The 25371-nt window shown below is 37.4% G+C and overlaps 1 protein-coding gene across 4 annotated transcripts in view; it reads left to right on the top strand.

Moving 5' to 3' along the window:
- Nucleotides 1-1155: 1155 nt before the first annotated feature.
- Nucleotides 1156-25371, top strand: part of atp11a (ATPase phospholipid transporting 11A) — an 82704-nt gene continuing 58488 nt past the window's right edge. For all 4 annotated transcript variants that reach the window (XR_010816979.1, XM_066706186.1, XM_066706185.1 and 1 more), the window contains exon 1: nt 1156-1544. Coding sequence is in view for 3 of the 4 variants with exons in the window: in XM_066706186.1 (XP_066562283.1) it covers nt 1506-1544 (39 nt within the window). In the remaining variant the exon portion in view is untranslated. The remainder of the gene's footprint in view (nt 1545-25371) is intronic.

Below are 25371 nucleotides of genomic sequence, written 5' to 3'. Positions count from 1 at the left end.
TTAACATTTTATTTGTGTAAGAGCACTATTCAGCATACATCCTATACTTCACTGATAAGATGCTGGTTTAGAAATAACAATAATTCATTGGATGTGTAGTGCTTCACTAAAGAATACCCACCTGAATGCATAACCTCTTGTGGTCATTACATGTATTGTTTTACTGTCAATGTGTGCAGTTCAGTAACCTATCCACAAGGGAAGTTATTATTATTTGCTTTTAACCTAAAATAATCTGTTTTTCTAAAGCATCTATATATTGTTGTTTCCCAGTGCATCTGCCTACATGAAGTGTGATTCACTAATTGGGTTGTTAAATATTGGCATGGAATTGATGATCATTGGGCACTTTGACAATGGATGGTTTAAAAAAACTGAAACAAAGCATTTACATAAACGCCATACCCCATGCACTAGGCGAGTGGAAATATTTTGTGTAACCTTTTGAAGAAGGTTGTTTCACTTATCTAAAACATAGTATTTTAAAATAATCAACAAATCCATCTCCTTTAAACATGTTTATATTTGTAATTATTTGACAAATACATTGCAATTCCAGTGTAAAGCAAGAATATTTAGAAAACATGCGTTAATCGAGTAAATATGTAATTATTTCCATTTAAAATGTATTAGATAGAACCAAATACAGAAGTCCCTAGATCACACCACTAGAACGGCTTAATCTGAAGCAAATTTGCAGTAGACATCTTTCAGAAGGCGCACCAATCCAGTGGTGATATTGATTTTGTACTGTTGCTTCCGTACCGATATTTCTTTTTCAAATGTCTCCTGAACTGGGTCATTACATTGCTTTCACCATGACTAACACGTTTTAATAAGATTGTTTACAGTAGCTTATAATATGCATGCATTTATGTGTGTATTTTGCAAATGACTGCAATCTTCCACTATGTGTCTATTGATTTTTTTTTTTCATTCTCCCATACATTGAGCTACCACTGAAGAAAATCATGATTGACCTCTCGGATACCTTGTAATTCCCGAAAATGTGCTCGCCACTAACACCCACCACCCAACGCAACTGCGCCTCAATCGCGGCGGCTACACCGTATCCCCGGGGCGAGTGGGCGTGTCGGGGCAGTGCGCAGGCGCTCACGCCCCCCGTGACGCGCACTGAAAGAAAAAGCTCCCACAACGGGGAGACGAGAGGATCGCAGGCACGGCGCAGGAAGGTGAGCAGGAAGGATATGAAAAGATAAAGCAGAAAGAAACAACACACAGCAGTGCCGCGGAAACTCTGGAAAAGGACACCCCCCCCCCCCCGAAGAAAGAAATCCAGATATATATCGCACAGATGAAGGAACATCGAAAACTATGAGCACGCTTCACGGGGCTGCTACCTATCTGCAATCATAGGTGACCATTGAGGAATTAAACTGCCGTCGCCGGATCGGACTGTGCTTCTTCACACTTCCACGCCATGGCCCTGAGGACAGACGAAGGATGAGCTAGTCTGCGGCGTTTGCAGGGAAGCTGTCACAAGAATGGATTGCAGCGCGCTCCGGAGTCTCATCAGTAGATACGTAAGTGGCGCTCACCGGTGCGTTGCTAATGTCAGCGCCGCGTTGCCGATGTCACCGGTGTGCGGCATTCTCACTTGTTGTTGGTGGGTCGTGCGCGCTGTGTTACAGGTTCATATTGTAGATTGGTGTTGAATTATATTTTATTAGTACTGTTTTTTTGTGTGTGTTTTTTTAATGTACCCAGATCGTAAAAAAAAAAAAAAGGATATAATTACCCTTGTATGAGGCTGCCAATCAGGTTACACTTTTTATTGCTCTGAATTCAGAAATCGTGAGTGCAGCCAGGCATTTAAACAATGCGGTGTGTGTGTGTGTGAGAGAGAGAGGGCTTTACCACTTGTTATGCCATATTTACTTTATTAGCTGTCTGCTATGCATTCGAAAGGACTGTCACGTTTCCATTTGCAGCTCTGTCAAAAGGGAGTACATATTGGAAACGTGATCTCTAATCGATAGCTCTGGCGCTTTAATCAGCTTTACGCTACTGTCACCGTTTGTAAGGTGCGTGTTGATCTGTAACACCATCTACAGACCGCTGAGACGGTGGGGGTTTGACACATTTATTTATTGTAACCAATTGACACGCTTTCAGACAGTTGTCTATATGGACACCCACTGTGGCTTATTTACTATCTATCAAACAATACGTTTTGGAAGTCTGGCTGCATTGGAAACCAGAAAGACACAAATTATGCACCAGGCTGGTAAACCGACACCCTGTGTACGGTGGTCGGGTTGGTGTAGCCGCACTGTGTTATTCATAGGGCTCGCACAAGTGCCCCTGGATTCCTGCTAAAGCACGACAGCGTGTCTCTGGTCGCGTTTTTGTAGCGCAGGTTTGCTCAGTTTTGCGCAGATCTGCACAATTCCACTGATGCCATTGGTTGAGCAGCGCAGAACTGCGGACATGTGCGCTACACGTCTTCACAGTGTGCATTGGGTTTATTGACGGGATTCCACCTGTAACAACCTGAACACCAAACTATAATTTAATGGTTATTAAAAGGCACGGAATCTCAAAATGGGCCGACATATAAGACTTTTGGTTTTAAAAAGAAGAGTGGCCTAATACAATGGCTTAAGTTGATTAAGATCAGCACAGATTTGAGATGGAAGAAAATGAAAACGGATTTCCACCGTTTAACACAATTACTTTTCTTGATCAACATACTTGCGTACAGCTTTAAGTAGACTAACACTGACAGTCATTTCATATTATTCGCAATTATATACCAGTCTAATGAAATCGATACATTAGTTGAAATGATCTCAAAGGATACAGTTCGTATGACATAATGTATTCTATTTAAGTTTACAGAATAGTTATATAGTTGCAAACAACTAATATATCAGCTAATTAAAATCTCATGATATTTTAATCAATCAATCTACACGGACACTTTGCTTTCAAGCCACTTAAGCTTCTACTACTAGACGGATTGACAACAGGGAGACAGAGACAGCGGGCTTTTAAAGGCGTGATTTAAAATCCCACAAGATGGGATCAATTGGAGGTTATTTATATCTCTTTCCGCGGCGGTGGCTTAAGTTTCCTATTTGTGCCCATCCGCCTTTTTTGTATCTTTACTATTATCCCTGTATAGTACTCAGCATTATCCTCCAATCAGACTGCAAAACGTTCTGTATCCGTCATTATTGGTTTTGTGATACTACAAAGAATAGTTTTAACAGATTAAGGTTTTAAAGAACCCAACAATCTTGATTTTGAATAATATTATTGTACGATTATGAAATTATACAATTTTACACAAGTGCAGAATGACTATAGAACAGATTTTTAAAGAAGCTATGAGTTTGCATGGTGCATGTTATATATCCTTTAGTACACATTCATTCTGTACATTTTACTGTCTGTGTACACCATAGATCAGTGATCCAAAATTTGGACTGACAATGTCAGGGACAGGTTAAGATGGGTACTAATTTGCGACTCTGTGATTTAAAATGAACTTGGTTTCATATGAGTTTTTATGGAGGCTTCTTTCTTATTGTCCATGCAAGACCTGAATAATTTCCCCTTTTAGCTCATAGAGAGAGAGATCATTCCAAAATATACCACAATCTACATACAATGTGTTCAGAATTTGAAATACATTTTAAATGTTACTTTTTCAAACATCATAACTGATACATGAATAACATGTCTGTGTGATAAGGTGGATCTAGCAACAAAATGTTATACAAGTACATCTCACTAATAACATAAACCATGCTAAAAGTACATGTGTAATTTCTATTGTGTAAAAAAAAAAGAAATGCCAGTCATTAAAGTTCTATGATTGTTTTACACAGTTGTTCTCAGCATCATTGAAAACTAATTTTGCATTAAAAATATAGGAAGGTATAGAAGTTTTGGTCCAGAACATAAGCACCTGTCTCACATATTCAGAATTGTTACATGCCTAGAGATCTTTGTTGGTGGTCCAATACTTTACTGCAGTCAGAGATCTTGAAATCCTGTCTAGATATGCATCTCAAGGTTGTGAAATAATACATCAAGCATGCATGACATGTATGTTCATACAATACATAGTCAAAGTTTGAAGCTGTACATATTAGACAAATAAGAATTTTGTGGTATTTTAATTTAAATTGTTTTGTTTTAATGTTGACATTTAGCAATACTATATATTTCTAAATGGATTGTGATGTTTCTGAGACTTGACTTAATGACAGTAATGGAAGAGGGAGGAATCAACATTTGTTGTGATGTAAATTAAATAACTACTTGTGAATTGTGTGGTTCTGTGTTCCAATCAAATCTACTCTAATACTCACTAACCCAAGCAACTACAGAGGAACTGACATTGATTATGCTCAATGTAGCATAGTTTAAGGAGATGACTTCCCATTATGCCATCATGCCTTTAAATCAACCGGAGAAAACGACTAGTGATTGTACTAACTGATGATCTCTGGAAAGGGGCCATCTAAGAAAAAACTGCGTTTGTATTCTTGTCATTAAGATGATTATTGTATTCCAGCTGAAAGTGTATTTAATCTAAGACAAAGGCTTGACAATTATGAACCCTAGGCATTAAGAAACTTAGAAGGATATTATTTTCCTGATATGCACATGTATGACTAATTGCAGTATGACAACCATCTAATACACACATTCCAAAATGGTTAATTTATCATAACTAATTTGCGAATGTACATTCATAATGCATTTCAAATTTAGTAGCTGGACAAGAAAGCGGGTAAGAGCAAGCTTTAAATTACTCTTATTGATTTGAAACAATAATACATGTGTGTAGATGGAGGTGTAGAGTTTAAATAACATTAAATATATATACTTATACTACTGTATAAGTTCTAGAACACCTCAATTTTTCCAGTTTTTATTGAAATTTAAGCAGTTTAATTTTTTTCGGTGTACTCTTTAACAAAATTTAACCCCTTAAGCTGCCAAACCCCTTTGGTACCCTTAAAAGGGCACCAAATCTGTGTGCTTCTCTTTAATCTCATGTGTACTCTCCACTGTTGTTTGGTATCCCATGAAAGCTGAGAGCCTCATATTCTGGAACCAGACCATCTACTGATCAAAACAAGACCATCCGCGTTTTGGAAGAAGCAACACGCACCCGTAGAGAGCTCAAAATGTCAAGATGGAAAACTCTGTTTAGTGAACTTCTTTTTGTTTGGTAGAACATCAGAGAAAGAAATCTGATCGAAAATGAGTGATCTGTGACCGTCTGAATGAGACCCACCAAACTGCGCATTTACCCCCCGGGCTCTGAATGATGGCGGGCGACACGGAAACTGTAAATCGGATGTGTTTGGGAATGAAACGCGCTGGTAGCCAAGAGAATGAGGTTTCAAACGATGTGTGCATTGTAGGAATACAATGAAACTTCTATGCACAGGAGCTGTGTGTAACACTGCCAATTAATGCTTAGGAGGGTGTAGTAACACAGTATATAACTCTAAAATGTACATTATGTTTCAGTTTTTGGTAACCTAAACTTTTTTTAACCTCTGTCAGTTTACCGCTTACCTTTGTACCATTTCAGGTTATTCACTGGACTTGAACTGCTTACATTTCTATAAAAACTGGAAAAATGGGGGTGTTCTAAAACTTTTGACCGGTAGAGAGTGTGTGTGTGTGTGTGTGTGTGTGTGTGTGTATATATAATACATATATTTACTCGATCAGTAAGATGTCTACAAATGTTTGCATCTCGTTCTTTAGATTGATAAAACTGCAATACATTGTGAGTTTATTTGTTGTACAATGTTAAAATTTTGTCATCAAATGTCTTCATATTATAGAACAAATCCAAGAGATTCCATATGTACAAATTGCATCAAGTTTTATGAAAAATTGCAGCAGTACCCTATGGAATATATAGTCCTAATAGCCCCAATACTTCACATTGGAAGTTTGCTTACATCAAGTAATTTTAATTGCTTTGTTACACTATAAAAACAGTAGCATATACTCCATCTAAATATCCTAACCTGAAGCCAAGATTATGTATTTTTAAATCAGACTATTACCATAATGTGATTTTTATTTATTCTATGCAATTGTGTTTACCAGAAGAGCATGTCATATTTGGATTCATTCCTCTGCCTATGCAATACGCTGTAAAGGCCAGGGAATAATCAAATGACTACCGATGATGTCAGGACCCCTCTTAATATTTAATGTATGTCCTTTCCTTCCTCCGCTCTGGATATTAACTTTATTACTTTTTTAATGCAAAGTGATGCACTGACTGCACACATGCTTGGAATGTTTCTGACAATATGTATAGTGACTGAATGCATGGACATCAATAACTCTCATGGTTTGAGCATCACCAGATGGTAGAAATAGGTCACTCTGTACAATTTATTGAAAAACACTTATTTAATATATTTGCTAGAAAACAAACAACAAAATGGAAGTTTTCACATGCCTGTCTTTGTTGTGTGTGATGGCAGATGCCCTGCCATGATTAATTGTCAGTCAAAATCACTGTCACTTCTGAGGGGGGGCAGTGTGACAGGCCTACTGCATACTACCCAATGAAGCCGGCTCTGAGAGAGTGAAATTACTATGGCAACTGCTGTGGAAACACACATTCATTCATAGTCACATCGCAGTGATCACTACAGACTTAAAACAACAACACTGAGTAGAACTGATTCGACAAATCTCAATATATTTTTACACCGTCTCATATCTATGCATTTACAGTAAAGTCAGTAAATATTTGGACACTGACACAATTGTCATCATTTTGGCTCTGTACGCCACCACAATGGATTTAAAAGGAAACAATCAAGATATTAAGTGTAGACTTTCATGTTTAATTTGAGGGTAGTTACATCCAAATTGGGTGAACGGTGTAGGAATTACACCCATTGTTATATGTGGTCCACACAATTTTGGGGCTCAAAAGTATTTGGACAAACTAACATAATCATGAATTAAATTGTGAGTTTCAATACTTGGTTGCAAATCCATTGCAGTCAATGACTGTCTGAAGTCTGGAACCCATAGACATCACCAGATGCTGGGTTTCTTCCCTGGTGATGCTCTGCCAGGCCTGCACTGCATCTGTCTTTAGTTCCTGCTTGTTCTTGGGGCGTTTTGCCTTCAGTTTTGCAAAACCGAGAGATAGCAAAAACATTAGGTGTGGCCAAATCAACTATTTCATACATTCTTAAAAAGAAAGAATGCACTGGTGAGCTCAGGAACACCAAAAGGCCCGGAAAACCACAGAAAATAATTGTGGTGGATGACAGAAGAATTCTTTCCCTGGTGAAGAAAAACCCCTTCACAACAGTTGGTCAGAACAAGAACACCCTCCAGGTGTATCTGTCAAAGTCAACAATCAAGAGAAGACTTCACCAGAGTAAATAAGAAACAGGAAGACCAGATTAGAGTTTGCCATAAAATGTCTAAAGAACCGTGTACAGTTCTGGAACAACATCCTATGGACAGATGAGACAAGGATCAACTTGTACCAGAATGATGGGAAGAGAAGAGTTTGGAGAAGGGAAGGAACTGCTCATGATCCGAAGCATACCACCTCATCTGTGAAGCATGTTATGGCATGGGAATGTATGGCTGCCCAGGGAACTGGTTCCCTTGTATTTATTGATGATGTGTCTCCTGACAAAAGCAGCAGGATGAATTCTGCAGTGTTTAGGGCTATATTATCTGCTCAGATTCAGCCAAATGCTTCAAAACTCATTGGACGGCGCTTCGCCATGCAGATGGACAATGAACCGAAGCATACTGCGAAAGCAACCCAAGACTTATGGGTGAAGTGGAATGTTCTGCAATGGCCAAGTCAATCACCTGACCTGAATCCAACTGAGCATCGTTTCACGGCAAAACTGAAGGCAAAACGCCCCAAGAACAAGCAGGAACTAAATACAGCCACAGTACAGGCCTGGCAGAGCATCACCAGGGAAGAAACCACATGTAAAAATGTGTGTAATTCCTACACCATTCACTGAATTTGGATGCAACTACCCTCAAATTAAAGATGAAAGTCTATACTGTTTCCTTTCTAATCCATTGTGGTGGCGTACAGAGCAACAACGATGACAATTGTGTCACTGTCTAAATATTTATGGACCTGTACATTTGCTACCCACAAGATAAGTACTCCCTCCCTCCCTCTGTTGATCTATGTGTATGTGTGTAATTATATATACATACATATTTATGTAATTAAATGTGGTAGCCAACAGTACAATTACAACATAATTTCAAAAAAGCTGTTCTAGATAATGATTTGGATGTTTTAATGTGTTACCCAGTGTATAGAGTATACACAAAAATCTAAATCTAAATCTAAATTATTATAGTGGTGTCCATTACAAAATTCTTGTTTATTGTCAGTAATAGACTGGGTTCATCGTTGAGAATCTAATTAGTGGTCTAATAGATTCTTTGAATAATCTAAATTGCAAGTATTAAACTGTTAATTAATTTCTGCTTTTGCATACCTCTGGTGGTCCATGCTTTTAAACTTAATTCATAATGTGTATTTATTTAGATTTATACATAAGATTTTCCTGCACTATACATATTTGTGTATATAATGTCTATGTCTCCAGAAAAAAACTCAGAAACTAAATGCTAAGTCCCGCATTTGCTCAATTAACATGGTTGACAGCAACAGCGACTGGGTCAATCTTCATCCCTTTCCTTTAATGTTTCCACCCCTTTCCCTGACTGGATAGAAGAATATTGCCAAATGCCTTTCTTCTCCATCCCGATTCTTCCTGTAGTTTTGTTCTTGCGCTGAGTGCTTCGCGGTCTATTACAGTTACGTTCCCTGGAGAAGGGCTGTCAGCACTTACTCTGAGTCTCCCCTGAGACTCGCAAAAGAGAAGGTTGTGAGCCTTTCTCCTGCAGCCTGTTGTGTCCACACTTGAGTTTCATTAGCTGAGATTTCTACTGTGACATTTCATTAGGTCGTAGGCTCTGTCAATTGGAAGAATGAACTGTCGGTCTGGTTTGCTCAAAAGCGCTCCAAAAAAATAGCAGATACAATTACTGGTTGTGTTATTGACTGATCTCTGGGCGCAAATGGGAAGTATGATTTCTTGTAACCTGCTTTCTTCTTAGGATTATGAGCAATTAGGCTTTCTTGCTAGAATGGCAATACATTGCCTGGCTCCGAAATGCTTTAATGGACATCTGTTGAAAGCTTGCAAAGCATGTCTCACATTAACAAAGGCATTTCATATTAATCTAAAATCCCAAGAACTGTGTAGACTCTAAGATTTTGTATGTGTACCCTAATCCCTGGTACTATCTGACACTTTTTTTTTTAATGCTAATGGTCTTAGCAAACAGATTCTTATACTGGTTTATTAGCTCTTATTTATTCATTTGTATTATGCTTGCTATTGCTGAATTAACCAAGGTACAGTGAGGGGGAAAAAAGTATTTGATCCCCTGCTGATTTTGTACGTTTGCCCACTGACAAAGAAATTATCAGTCTATAATTTTAATGATAGATGTATTTTAACAGTGAGAGACAGAATAACAACAAAAAAATCCAGAAAAACGCATTTCAAAAAAGTTATAAATTGCATGTTAATGAGGGAAATAAGTATTTGATCCCCTATCAATCAGCAAGATTTCTGGCTCCCAGGTGTCTTTTATACAGGTAACGAGCTGAGATTAGGAGTACTCTCTTAAAGGGAGTGCTCCTAATCTCAGCTCGTTACCTGTATAAAAGACACCTGTCCACAGAAGCAATCAATCAATCAGATTCCAAACTCTCCACCATGGCCAAGACCAAAGAGCTGTCCAAGGATGTCAGGGACAAGATTGTAGACCTACACAAGGCTGGAATGGGCTACAAGACCATCGCCAAGCAGCTTGGTGAGAAGGTGACAACAGTTGGTGCGATTATTCGCAAATGGAAGAAACACAAAATAACTGTCAGTCTCCCTCGGTCTGGGGCTCCATGCAAGATCTCACCTCGTGGAGTTTCAATGATCATGAGAATGGTGAGGAATCAGCCCAGAACTACACGGGAGGATTTTGTTAATGATCTCAAGGCAGCTGGGACCATAGTCACCAAGAAAACAATTGGTAACACACTACGTCGTGAAGGACTGAAATCCTGCAGCGCCTGCAAGCTCCCCCTGCTCAAGAAAGCACATGTACAGGCCCGTCTGAAGTTTGCCAATGAACATCTGAATGATTCAGAGGAGAACTGGGTGAAAGTGTTGTGGTCAGATGAGACCAAAATCGAGCTCTTTGGCATCAACTCAACTCGCCGTGTTCGGAGGAGGAGGAATGACCACAAGAACACCATCCCCACCGTCAAACATGGAGGTGAAAACATTATGCTTTGGGGGTGTTTTTCTGCTAAGGGGACAGGACAATTGCACCGCATCAAAGGGACGATGGACGGGGCCATGTACCGTCAAATCTTGGGTGAGAACCTCCTTCCCTCAGCCAGGGCATTGAAAATGGGTCGTGGATGGGTATTCCAGCATGACAATGACCCAAAACACACAGCCAAGGCAACAAAGGAGTGGCTCAAGAAGAAGCACATTAAGGTCCTGGAGTGGCCTAGCCAGTCTCCAGACCTTAATCCCATAGAAAATCTGTGGAGGGAGCTGAAGGTTCGAGTTGCCAAACGTCAGCCTCGAAACCTTAATGACTTGGAGAGGATCTGCAAAGAGGAGTGGGACAAAATCCCTCCTGAGATGTGTGCAAACCTGGTGGCCAACTACAAGAAACGTCTGACCTCTGTGATTGCCAACAAGGGTTTTGTTGTTATTCTGTCTCACTGTTAAATTACATTTAAATTACAATTTTATGAAACTGCATTTCATAATGTACTGTATGAAGCAGATCCTTACTATTCCTGTGTTTGATGTCTACTGCTGAACGGGTTTGTGAAACAAATATCTTAATTGTCCTTAAACAGCTGTTACTTCAATACATTTAGGAAACCTGGCACACAATCATTGGTTATGGCATATCAGTGTACTTGGCCTTTCCATGATGTACAGAATAGTCGTGGAAAACACAGTGGAAAGTGTTTCTGTTACTGCAGTCCGTCATCAAGTCAAATCCAGAATCCGATGAATCAGTCCCTGCCTCCAGCTTCCCTAGACCTAAAACCAGCATGTTTGCACAGTCATAATAGATTTCACATCTTTAATTTCAAGCTTAATTTTTTAATCTTGTTTAATTTAATGTAATATATAGGCCTGTTACCTTTCAAACTGTAACTGTATTTGCATTATATTTTTTCAGCACTGAAAACTAGAGGGCATGTTACCTTTGTCACAGAGAAAACCATTGATTAAATAAGTAGAACCATTCTTATTAAAATCAATGAATCTGCCCTGCATGGTAATGTGAAAAAATTGCCAGAATGAATGATACAAAAAATGACTTTTGATCATATTAGTGAAATCTCTGTGGTCAAATGTATTTATATTTATTTCTTTCCAGAAAATGTGCTATACGGCATTAAGCCAGGCTTGCAATAAAAAATTGGAAGCAACAGCTTTAAAAAGCTTGAATACATTCTCAAATTTAAATAGCCTATACTTGCATAGCCTATATGTATTCATTTAAAAATATATAGTTTTGTTTTGTATTTGTCTTTGTCTGGACCATGCAGTTTTGCAAGCAGCCTGCTAGCTCCATTAAGCACTGGTATTGTATCCAACTTCAGGCATTCAATAAGCAAGGAATGATTTCACTGGATGTTACTTCATGAAAATAACAAAATGCATACCTGTATACCTTGGAGTATGATGATGAAACCTCTTAAAATAGACTGAGGGAAGTCGTGCCTACTTTAAAGAGTTGTTCAATACCGAGTTATTGAGTAAGTTTTGGAAAGCTGATGGTGCTACAAAGTACATTTGATACAGATTTCACTAATTAGACTTCATATTGCCATGAATATTGAAAGTGTTATATCTGTGTGCTTAATCGGATCGTGGTCCTGATAGCTACAGTTTATGTTGAAATGCAAATATTTACATCAAGGCTGTACAGATTTTAAAGCAGAACACGGGTTTGTTCATATGATATTTTATCTCTTAACATATTTGTAAAGCTTAATGGTAAATGATTTAAAAAAAAAACTGTACGGCAGAAAATATCTCTCCACATCAAAACATCAGTGCTGGGGAGATTGAGAGCAGAGAGAGGGAGGGACTGTTGTGATTACCGGTGCCCGTGCCCAGTCACGTTGGCACCAGTGGGTCCTGCTTGTGAGGCAGCGCTGCACAGACCTCCAGATGGCATAATCCTGTGTGAGCCTTCTGAGAGCAGTGGAGGGTTAGATCCAATCTTTGAAGGTCTTGTACCATTTTGTATGTGCTGTTGATATTTTGACTGTTATTTATTAAATATTTATATCCCTTTCTCCTCCTCCTATACCATATATATTAATTTATTACTATTTTGTAGGGGATGAAAGGACACCAACAGGGGTTAAATATGTAGGCTAGTTATCCTGTGTCTCTCATTCATACTTGATTGTGATCGTCAAGGGGTAGATAACACCTTTAAAAATGTTATTTTATTGCCTAAACCTGAACAGAGATTGATAATACTGTTTTTTGTGATGCTGAGATAATGTTCTGGCAAGAGGTCAAATAAATTGGTGTTGGAGAATTCTAAATTCTAATGAAGCATGAAGGCAGACTTCAATTGATCACACTTCATTAATGCATTATAAATTGTGGCTGCTTTTTGAAGCATCTACTAGCAGAAGACTGCCCGTTACAAAAGTGGGGTTTTCCGCTAAACCGCAACATTGTGGAATTAGGCTTTTTATTAGATTAGATTTGATTGTATTAAGAGTTTTCATACCTGGCTTGCTTCCGTGTATTTTAACTTGATTCAACCAAATGACGAGTTATAGGAGTTAAACATATTTTTTTGAGTTCAACTTGGCAACATTATGAGGAATTGCAGGAAAAAAACTATTTTAGAAAAATACAGTACATGAGCTGAGCTATTTTTCAGAGATTTAGGAGTAATGTATATATACATAATATATAATATATTGTGGTTTGAATATCACATAATATCACAATTTTAAGGCCAGGCTCCCTGCACTGATGTCATATGTGTTAACTTGTGTGGAGGAGTAAAATGCTGCAATTGTGTGCTCAACTGAAACCTACAGCAAACAAACCTTCCCAGACTCACTAATTGCCCTGTTCATAGTTTGTAAAAAAAAAAAAAAAAAGAGCTTTATTCTATCATCTGTAGAGAATTAAACTTCATAAAGGGATGCTATGGGAGATCGTATTGAGTGAAATTTAGTTTACACTTCTGAATCATCACTGTCTATTCATTGATATTCAATGTTTGGCATCTAATGTAATCAGTGTGATGAGGATACTTTGTGACCATCTTATAGACTCTTTAATGATTTTCTTAAAATGAATACAATCAAATCTAGACAATGAATGTATGAACAGATTTCTGTAGACTTATAGTTGGATGTAAATAGGGTAGGCTGCATTACCAGTACACATGCTTTGGTGCAGATCATACATTTTGATTCTGCGTTTGTATACATTTTTAACCTATCCACACAAAAGCATTTAAATTCTTTAATATTAATCAATACACTATATTTTAACAGTTTACGCCCAGCTTCATGCTTGCTTTGAAAAAACAAACAAAACAAAAACATGTGTAATTATATTTCCTATGATAACATTTATTTTGCCATCTACCTTTGCAAAACCCCAATCAATAGCTGTAACAATTTGAAATAGAAATATTAATAATTGTTATTATTGTAGCATTATATTATAAGTGTATTATAAGTAAGAGAAATAATCAGCTTAAAGCAACAGGTTTATTTGCAGGAGAAATCAGTGGAATGGTACAGGCACAAAATCAAATCTCTCTGAATTTGAATCTGTATCTGCTTACAGGGTCTGGAGAGACCCTATTTATCTTTTTCATAGCTAAACATTACCATTGCCATTTTTTAAATTATTTATGCAGGTCAGAATCTTTTCTTTCTTACTATGGAATCCCTATCATAATTTGTGTCAGTGGTGAGACTGACATGTATGGTTATAGAAATCTATCCCTCAATTTCATATAGGCCAACCTTTTTATTGTAGAATTATTTTGTGCTGCATTTGAATAATGTTCTGTAATTTGTATAATGTAGTGTGTAAAATAGCAACAAAATCTACTGTCTATTTCCAAAAGGGGCAAAAACTTAGATTAAATGTGTCCAAGCTTTATTACTTCACTCTCCCCAATCTCAGATGTATTAGTTTGCCTTTGCATATTTCTTATCATATATATTATTTTTAAATGTTTTTATACTAGAAATGCTTGCCAAATACATGTTTTTGTTTGATGGAGAGAGATGGCATAGTTTTTCACAAGAAATCCATACCCATAAAGTGGTATTGATTTTTGTGTCTGTTTGGTATTTGCTGTTCTTTTATCCTGTCTGTTTGATACATTGATAAGCACAATTGCTTATGCTAAGGCTATAGGTACAGTGTAATTAATATTTAATATACTGACTAAGAAAAAAAAGGCCCAGGTAAGCTCAATAGGCTGTTGTGCAAAAAGCAAAGACTACCCTTCATTAATATTGAATTAAAGTATTAATGTATTTTCCTTTTGGTTTTAATGCAGGGCAATTTACCTTAGTTGACAAAAGGTCCATGCAACAAACTGCTCACAGTCATCTCTCTTTCACTACTATTGCTTTTTTCCCTTTGTGCACATTTTGTTAGACATTACAATTCTTACAATTCCAACAGAAGAAAAGATTCCTCTTAGACCGACAGAAACATTGTTTACATTCTTATAAACAACACCAGCAAAATATTCAGACCTAAACTTGTTCTCACTTATATTATTTCTGCTGCTCATTGCTTTACATAACCAATAAACAATGCATGTGGTGAGTAGTAGTGCAACTGTGTGATCTTCTGTAAGACTGTCTGGTCAGTTCTATTTCTGAACAAGTCTGTGGTGATGAGTTAATACGCTCAAGTCTGTAAGAAAAAACAACAACTTACTTTCATGAAGCATACATGGCAGTAGTGATGTTAGAGTGGGCTTTTCCTTTCTCTGCAGTAACACCCTGAGAAGAGGAGCTCAGTAACCTCCATCTGCAGGAATGCCCACAGTTCCTGGCAAAGCATCTCTGTCAGGGAATCCCAGGGAGTGACTTTATGGGAACTCTTTTTAATGTATTACAACAGCTGTCTCATGCAGGCGTATTTGCAGACTCGCATGTCGATCTGTTGCTTCTTTACATAATTTCAAAGTCAAAATGGGTCTCTCTTTCTAAATTGTGGCTGACTTGTCTAGATGCCTCTAAGGGATAGTGACCGAAGCACAGAACATGGTGATGACATGGAAGTGTACGATGGACTCCCTAGATGAAAGTAAAAGCTGGGGGTTCTTTTTCTACACTTTAAGCTAACTTATTTCATGCTTGACATGGAAACTAATGAAGGCCAAACACATGCAGAGGTATTTTAACTGGTGTGTGACAACAGGAAAGGTGAAACTGCTAAAAAAGGCTCCCGAGTTGCATCCAAGGACATTTGGATTTATGTACCCCTTTCCACTATCTCTAAATAACTGGAGCAGAAAATTAGTCTTTAAAAAGCATTTGATCTATTTAAACTCAGTGCGACTTTCTCAGACTAGATTGTGTTTCCTTTTACAGACATGATAAAGCTGTAGTAGTAATTGTCCAGACGTAATGCAATACATCTAAAAGTTAGGTGTCAGATTGCGCCAAGAATGGCATTCTGTAATATTATCGAAGAGCAACCTTCTAAACATACAGTGCCTTGTGAAAGTATTCACCTCCTTAGCATTTTTCCTATTTTGTTGCCTTACAACCTGGAATTAAAATTGATTTTTTTGAGGTTTGTATAATTTGATTTACACAATATGCCTACCACTTTGAAGATGAAAAATATTTTTTATTGTGAAACAAGAAATAAGACAAAAAAACAGAACATTTGAGTGTGCATAACTATTCACGCCCCCAAAGTCAATACTTTGTAGAGCCACCTTTTGCAGCAGTTACAGCTGCAGGTCTCTTGGGGTACGTCTCTATAAGCTTGGCACATCTAGCCACTGGGATTTTTGCCCATTCTTCAAGGCAAAACTGCTCCAGCTCCTTCATGTTGGATGGGTTCTGCTGGTGTAAAGCAATCTTTATGTCATAGCACAGATTCTCAACCTGATTGAGGTCTGGGCTTTGACAAGGCCATTCCAAGACATTTCCCAAATGTTTCCCCTTAAACCACTCGAGTGTTGCTTTAGCAGTATGCTTATGGTCATTGTCCTGCTGGAAGGTGAACCTCCGTCCCAGTCCCAAATCCCTGCTAGAGTGAAACGGGTTTCCCTCAAGAATTTCCCTGTATTTAGCGCCATCCATCATTCCTTCAATTCTGACCAGTTTCCCAGTCCCTGCAGATGAAAAACTTCCCCACAGCATGATGCTGCCACCACCATGCTTCACTGTGGGGATGGTGTTCTTGGGGTGATGAGGTGTTGGGTTTGCGCCAGACATAGCACTTTCCTTGATGGCCAAAAAGCTCAATTTTAGTCTCATCTGACCAGAGTAGCTTCTTCCATATGTTTGGGGAGTCTCCCACATGCCTTTTGGTGAACAAACATGTTTGCTTATTTTTTCTTTAAGCAATGGCTTTTTTCTGGCCACTCTTCCGTAAAGCCCAGCTCTGTGGAGTGTATGGCTTAAAGTGGTCCTATGGACAGATACTCCAATCTCCGCTGTGGAGCTTTGCAGCTCCTTCAGGGTTATCTTTGGTCTCTTTGTTGCCTCTCTGATTAATGCCCTCCTTGCCTGGTCCATGAGTTTTGGTAGGCGGCCCTCTCTTGGCAGGTTTGTTGTGGTGCCATATTCTTTCCATTTTTTTAATAATGGATTTGATGGTGCTCCGTGGGATGTTCAAAGTTTCAGATATTTTTTTTTTATAACCCAACCCTGATCTGTACTTCATAACTTTGTCCCTGACCTGTTTGGAGCGCTCCTTGGTCTTCATGGTGCCACTTGCTCAGTGGTGTTGCAGACTCTGGGGCCTTTCAGAACAGGTGTATATATACTGAGATCATGTGACAGATCATGTGACACTTAGATTGCACACAGGTAGACTTTATTTAACTAATTATGTGACTTCTGAAGGTAATTGGTTGCACCAGATCTTATTTAGGGGCTTCATAGCAAAGGGGGTGAATACATATGCACGCACCACTTTTTTTCATTTCACTTCACCAATTTGGACTATTTTGTGTATGTCCATTACATGAAATCCAAATAAAAACCCATTTAAATTACAGGCTGTAATGCAACAAAATAGGAAAAATGCCAAGGGGGGTGAATACTTTTGCAAGGCACTGTACTAGTGCAGTAAGTGCTTCAGTCTGACAAACTCTACAAGAAATGTAGAAGAATCACTCAAGTTTCTATACCATATCTGTCATGTGTACCTTTACAAGCTCTCTTGTTTTAGATCTAGAAGGAAGTACAAATAAACTTGTAATTTAAACACCAGATGCTATCAGTACTGGGATAAATATTTAACTTAGGAAAGAAAACTTAAAAAGGCAGCAACACAGGAAAGTTTCAGTAAATGCTGATAAAGTGGCACCAAAGAAATGAAATGACTTGAGCTTTGGATCACATAATCTTGGCCTCGGAAAATTCAGATCAAAACCTTAAACATATTGAATTGACTTATTTAAGCGATCAATTAATTTAATTTAATTTGGTGCTGTAATGAAAACACATTAGAGCAAATGTTGAATATAATATTGTAGTAACTAACACTTGAACAAATAGATTCTAGTTATTTGATAAGTCATTTCATGCTTGGATGTCTTCCTTTAATTAACTGCTTTACCTTTCCCTTTGTGTCTCTCACCTCAAGCAGTATGATGATTTACTATAAATGCATACATTTTCTATCTTTTTAGGCATCAGACAACTAAGTAAAGCTTCAATACTGTGGGGAAGGTTTTCTTATTCCTTTTTTGCCTTAGCGTGGAGGCTAGTACATCCAAGACTCTCACATATGCAGTCTTTAACATTATTTGAGCTCAAACGCTTAAGATTTAAATGGCCCACCCTCTTTTCTGTTTTGGCTATTGGAATGCATACTGTTTGTTTCTATTCCTGTAAATCTAAATTAGATAGAAAAATGTTATGTAAAGAAAGACTGAAGTTTCTTTTTTTTTTCTTCAATGGAAAGATCATTTGATCAGCATGTGACGGTGGAGAGGCCTTGGTAGGTTAGGGTCAATTCATGCTTCACAGAACACTTCAAAACTTGAACAGACTTGCCTACAGCTGTGTGGTAGGACATTTGGGCAACTTTATATTACAAAAACAACTAAAATAAATAAAACCTAAGTCTTGGAGGACAAAAAGATTGCTTAGATGTGTGTTTTGTGTATCTGGGGACTGAAGGCATGGAAACATACTGAAGTCTGAAGAAGGAAGTGAAACAGGCTAGTCTAAATGAAAAGATGATGCTAAGAAAGGTACTATATTTATTTCCTGATTTGCATTTTCACATCGGTTTTTTTAACATTGCCATTTTGTCTTGGTTATTAAAAGGAGAAATGTAAAAGTGTTCCTCTTGTGTAACCTGGTAACAAGTTTAGTAAGATTAGTGATGGAGATTGGAACTCTGTGGAAAAGTGTGGCTTCACTTAGGGAAGGAAAATATGTATTTTTGCTGATCAAATTCCAAAGAAATTAATGGGTCTATTAACCAGGATAATTGTTTGGCTACAATAGAGAATGCCCATGTTTAACACTAAGGGGGTATTTTGATATTATACAGTGCCAGGATAATCAACAAGGTAGGCTACATTTTAAAATGTAATGATCCCAACAGCTTTTTTCTCGAGTTTAACTTTTTCCTTTATTTACAGACAGAGCTTTTTTGATAACTAATATATTTTATTTTATAATTTTCAATTATTTTTAATTAATCAGATATTGCATACAACTTTTATTCATTTTATATATTTGTCAATTTAAGAGCATGTGAGTACAACCCATCTTTGTGATGTTATTTTTAACACTCAAAGTTCCAGTTGGTAAAGCAAGGAGCATAAACACATGAAAGGCTTGATCAGGCATTAGAACATTGTCATTGAATATAAACAGATGGGTCTTAATTGTAAATGCTCCAATTAATAGACCAAATGTTGTTCTAGTTTAGTATGTCTTTTTTTTTAGTTTAATAAGGTTGGCTTCCAAAGGAAGGTCTGGGAATCATCCCAAAATAAATATAATTTTTAATGAGTGATTGTATTTTATGAGAGAGATTCACTCTAGTGGGTAATTTTAATATATATCTATATCATATGTGATGTTATAGAGGTTTCTGGTGATTTGGGCCAAATTCATATGTTTTGTAGACATATTATTTCTCCTTTATATTGTTAATGTAAAAGACAGCAAGTGCTATATTTTTGTACAGTGAGATTAATGTTAAATTTAAGTTTGTTGTTTACCCTGCTGTTTTGTAGAACACAGACAAGCAAGTGCCTTTCATTTAAATTACCCTCTTCCTTCTGAAAATGTAATTAGAGGGTTTAAATGTTTTAAAAAAAGATCTGTCCAAGAAATAGTCTTTCAGCATTAGACAGTGATTATAACTGTGGCTGGATATTTTTTATTCTTCTTTACAGTTTAAATGATTAAGCTATTTTACAAGCTTTGTCTTCTGTCTTTTAAAATGAAAAAATAGAATCTGATTAAGGTTTGAAGCATATTTGAAATCTGAATTTACTGATACTGTAATTGTCCCGAGAGAGCAGGTCAGTAACTCATCTGGGATTGGAACTAGTTAAAGCAAGTTGCATCCTTTCAATGCACTCAAAGCATCCTTGTCCTTACATCGTATGTTCTGGGAAAGAAAAGTATGTGATTTGAACAAAAATAGTCCTAAAACATCAAGTCCCAAATGTTAGACCAAATTAGAAGAATTATTGAATGAATTGAGTTACTTGCAGTTTTCAAATTTAGTTAGCTAATTATTGTTAGTCTTTCTTTCTCATGATTGGGCACTAGTCTGTTTTTTATTTTCCTGTTTATTTTCCCAATGTTGATTTCTGATACCGTCGGTACAAAAGGCTACAGGATCATTTTCAAATGAATAATATAAAACAATATCTTATGTAGCTACAGTGCCAAGCTGCTCCTGAAGTCTACACAAACACTTTTACATCCTCAGTGTAACCCCTCTGTGTGTAATCAGTAGAGTGGATAAACCTCCCATGTCGGGAGACCTGCTCTTTTGGGTTTATGACTCTGCTGTGGTGGAGCTGTGGTGCACTGTTTAAATCTTGAGTGGGTGCCCTGACACACACAGAGATGCACTGTGCTGATACATGGTTAGTACATTTGGATCTTTCTGTGAATCCGGGCATATATTGCACACTAACTGAAGTGTTGGGGCTGAATGCCCTTTATACAATTTCAAAATGTCATTGGCCTGTGGGCATTTTCTAGTCCACACCCAAATATTCTTCAGAAAAAAGGGTGTGACCCTGGTGTTCATTCTGAATCTGCCTCCACATTTTGAAGTACACCTCCTGGTAGCTTTCCTAAATTAGTCATGTAAACTTCTCTTTGTGACTGCAATCACATCTCTACATATTCTGTAGTCTGGGATTAGCATATTCAATAAATTGATTGTTTCTATATACAATATACCATGTGTTGACTCTGTAGGCATTCAAGAAAATCCATGTTTCTACTGTTTTTGAATTGCCAGTACTTTTGCTCTAGACTCCTCACATTTTGCAACTGACTAAATCTAGTAGCTCTGCAGACTGAAAAGGAAACTCAAATCCAATTTGTTCCAAGAGGATGCAAAACGCAGATACGGAGGAAGTACTAAGGATATTTTGAGGTGCTTGTTAATTCTGAATGCTCTTTTCATTTAGAGTACTCACTTGAATTGCTTCCTTATTTAAGCTGTTTAGTATTTTTTTGTGTGTGTTTGAATACAGGTGCTGCTTTGAGAGCATTTACAAGAATAAACACAGACTTGATTACATGTTTGTGTTTTAATGTGATTCGTTTTTAATCATTCTTGGAAATCTATCTTTTGGATTTAACAGTGCTTTGTTATGATTACTGTAACTTGAAAATCAGAGTTAAAACAGGCTTTGTAAGCCAGTGACCACTTTGTTTTGAAACGTTTCATCTTTATGGATTCTGCATCTCTGTAACATATTACAGTGTGCATCATATGAGCAAGTAACTAGCTTAATTGAGCACAGATGGAATGAAAGCTAGTTTACACCCTCCACATAATCCCTCCCCCAAATTGTCATAATAAAAGGCACAATCTTTTATTTATTTTTTAATTACATCTCCTTTTTGTGAACCCCAACAATGAAATCCTCATTCAGGCTGGATACATGGTTTTACAGCTTGCTGAACACTGCTGTGGAATGTTCAGTTAGAAAGGTAATTAAAAGGTGGAGCTTTCATTCAAAGGCAACACCCTGTTTTTTGCTCTCAAGATGTTTGACAGCTGTAGTCCTACCCAGGGTTGTTCCACACTAGTATTTATATACTGAACGGTGGGGTGACTGAGGAGGACAGTTCCGGACAACTGCACTGACATCTGCTTTTAACATGACCAACTTCTCTGGCACTCGGCAGCACGGTCAACTGGGTAGCACACGCAGAGCCCGAGTGCGTCTAGCACGCAACCGTAGGCATTCACAAGTGCTCTGTTAATGATGCAAGCGCCGCTCTTCCAAAACAAACTAAAAGATCATCCGTTTAACCTTGCAGGAAATGTCAGCTCGCTCTCTGGCATTGAGAGTCACCCCACATGATTTAACGTCTTGCACTGTAGTACTGTGAATTAGTGAGGTCTCCAAGTTATTTGAGTTTTTTTTAATATAGTAGTTTGCTTAATGATGAATAATCAAAACGCATCCAGAAAAGACACGAATCATAGCAAATGTTTACCTAGATTGTGTGTGTGTGTGCGTGTATATATGTATATTCTACCATTTTATAATTTACATAGTTTAAGACACAATTTGTACAAATTGTATCACATTACTTCTGACATGTTCTTCACTTCACGTGCTGCTTTGTGATAACTTTGTGGAACTGAGTCAGAACATTAACTGCTAGGTGCCTCTGGCACTTATTTAAATTCACTTAATCGAAAGAAGGCCCTTCAGGCATAACAATGTATTAAAATCAAGCTAAGCTAAAGGATTGCTTTGATTTAGATTTTTTTGATACTTCATGCTTGTTTTCAGTGTTTGTTAACAATCCGTATCCCTGTAACCACAGGAGGTATGTATTTGCATCTTCAATGAACAACCACCCAGTTGTTTCAGTAAGTCATGAAGCTAGCATGTGATGTCCTGCCTGGCGCATGAGCATTCCAGCCTGCTTGAGGATTATATGACTAACAGCCTCCTGCCCATGTAGCCAACGCTCTTGGCTTCCATTCACTGTGTATTTACCATTCATTCCTGCTCTGGGAAAATGCCCATTTGTTCAGATTTTCAATTAAGCTGCATTTAGCAGTTACAATGACTCCTGTTTGCCATGCCACTAACTCTGGGCTTTAAATACAGTAAGCCGTACTAGATGACAAAAATGTTACACTCTAATGCTAAAGCTGCCAGTTCAATATTCAGTGGTATGAAATATAGCCGTGCCCTGTTGTGACTTTTTTTTCTTTGTTTAATTCCTGAAGGACTGCTTTTCCTCTTAAAAAAGTGACTTATCAATTGCTTAAATTTTGTTTCAACCATGGTCTTGTCCTACTGAATTGCCTCAGTTAGAAAAGGAAGTCATAACTGTAGAGACATTAGCAGGGTTGACCGAGTGACAGTAAAAAGGTTGTTATTTTAGACAAAAAGATTCCTTAATTGTTTATGATAGGCTGTAAGATTGGATGGATACAGTATAAAGTTCATTGCAATTGAGAACATTTTAATATAAAACTGATGACTTCTTTGCTATCGTCGCCAACTAGCATGCCAATCTATTCTAGTCCCAAAGGACAATTGGCAGGATTGTCCAGAGTTAGGACGCCCTTGGATCATTGCAATCAATCTTGCACGTTTCCTGTTGGTGTCCAGACAAGGAAGAGGGCTTCTGTGGCTGAGAATAGTGATTCCAGTGATTCACATACATAAATCTGAAAATGGAACTAGTCTGCTCTTACCTGAGGGGCATGCAAGAAAATGCATAAGCTTGGAAATAGTTTTTTTAATTTCAGTCCAACAATGGATTTAATTTGCTTATGGTAGATGTTAAAATCAGATTCAGTAAAAAACAAACAAAAAACAACTAAAAAACAGCTGGATTAGTAGTTGTGTAACATTAACATCACATTACAGCTGCCTCCAACATACATTTTAATGTTTTCCCTTGAGGCTTTGAAAAACCTCATTAAACCCCGCTTATATAGAAAAAGTATGGTTTACTACACAGTGTGCATGAACTTTCAAGCCGCTCTGCCTGTCCCTACCATCACTATCTGAGATTGCTTGCACTGCAGTAATCCCTGAACTGGAAAACAACCATTTCATTTTCCATGCAGAGAGGGAATCCTCTATAAACCTCTGTGGATGAGCATTCAAACTCCTCTAATTCAACTGATAGGGGTAACTGAATGTCATTCATCACCTCACACTATTTGTGATGAATTGCACAGCTAATATTTTGGTTTCCTTGGTTAATTTAGTTTGTGCATTCTCCAGTTCATATCATGTTTACAGTATACAAGAAATTACACACTACTGTCAAATGCAGCAGGCATCACAGGAGGACTGTATTGAAACCGTAGGCAGCGGAGGGCAACACTGCAGTATAATAAACTGAAGAATGTTTTCCTGTATTTTGGTTTAATATGAACAGATGTTTGGAGTATTTGTTTTATTACAGAATGCACTGTAGGGCTTAAAATTAACTGTGAAGTCTGACCATTCCTTCCACTAAAAAATTCCATTCAGTTCATCATGTTTTATATAGATTTTAATATGTATAGTATATTAATATATATATATATATATATATATATATTAAATTACGTTAGTAAAAGTGATTCATGTAACTTAGGTGAAATTGTTTTTCAGTCTCTATGGTTTAAATTATTATTTAATGTTGCTTTGTTGCAGTAAATCTGATTTGAATCAGTTAACTTATTCTACTTTTTTAAACCATTCATTTCAGAGCCTTAGCAGTCTATCCTAGAGTGAGTTGACAATTGGTGGGCCATCACTTGTACAACTACACCGTGAAAGTAATGGGTCGGTCTTCCACTGGATAAATTGTTGCATCTGTCTACAGCAACGAGCAGTAAAATAACTCTGCTAGGACAGTGTGTAGCATTGAGGCATCTTTATTCTCCAGCATAAGAAAGATGACTCCTGGGCAACTCTGTGTGCTTCTGTATTGGGAAGGTCAATGCATTAGCTTGTATTTCTGATTACTTATTACTTACAGAGAATGTGCACCGGCAGTTGATCTTCACAATCCAATTGCCACCAGTAGGTTTCCTGAAGATAACCGGAGTGCTTCTGTTTTATGAAGTACTTAATTTCTCCTAATTACAGTGAATGAAGCCGTTGCTCAAGAGTCTTGACCAGCCATCTCTCATTAGCTCCCTCCTGACCTGCTGTGTGCCATACTTGAGGTTGTGGTTGGGTCATGAGGAAATTAGGTTTATTAAAGATGGCAGATGGATATAATTACAGAGCAGCCTTGTGTTTTTATTCAGTGAATCGAAGTGGAAGTGAGAGTATTACTGTACAATACAGGATGAATGATGCATACCATATCCATTTTTACTAATTTCATATCCCAAAAATGTTCAATTTCAATTAAAAGGCAAAAATAATGAATACAATCAAAATAAAGCATGAAAAAATAAATATGACAAAATGAAAAATGCTGTTGCATGGTCAGATGTTAGAAAAACAGGAATGGTCGTAGTCTGAAAAATATGGTTTACAAAAAATGATTGAATTGACGTCACAACACTACGGAGCTACCTAGACTCAGGTTTGTGATTGTTTATACATTCAACATATATGCACTCTGTCAAGTGACCTCCACTCCAGCACACCACCCACTAACTCCTCCTAATATAACCGCCTGGTTATATTACCTAGCTCTATATGACCCCTCCCCAAGAACAAACCAATGTAACAAAATAAATGTATAAAACTTAAAAACAAAATACAATTCTAAATCCATTACATCGACACAATCAATACATAATACATTTACAGACAGTATCAGTAAAAATAATTATTTATTTT

The sequence above is a fragment of the Amia ocellicauda genome, chromosome 6, assembly GCF_036373705.1.
Source record: "Amia ocellicauda isolate fAmiCal2 chromosome 6, fAmiCal2.hap1, whole genome shotgun sequence".
NCBI classification, from domain to species: Eukaryota; Metazoa; Chordata; class Actinopteri; order Amiiformes; family Amiidae; genus Amia; species Amia ocellicauda.
This window is presented reverse-complemented; position numbering and strand designations above follow the sequence as displayed.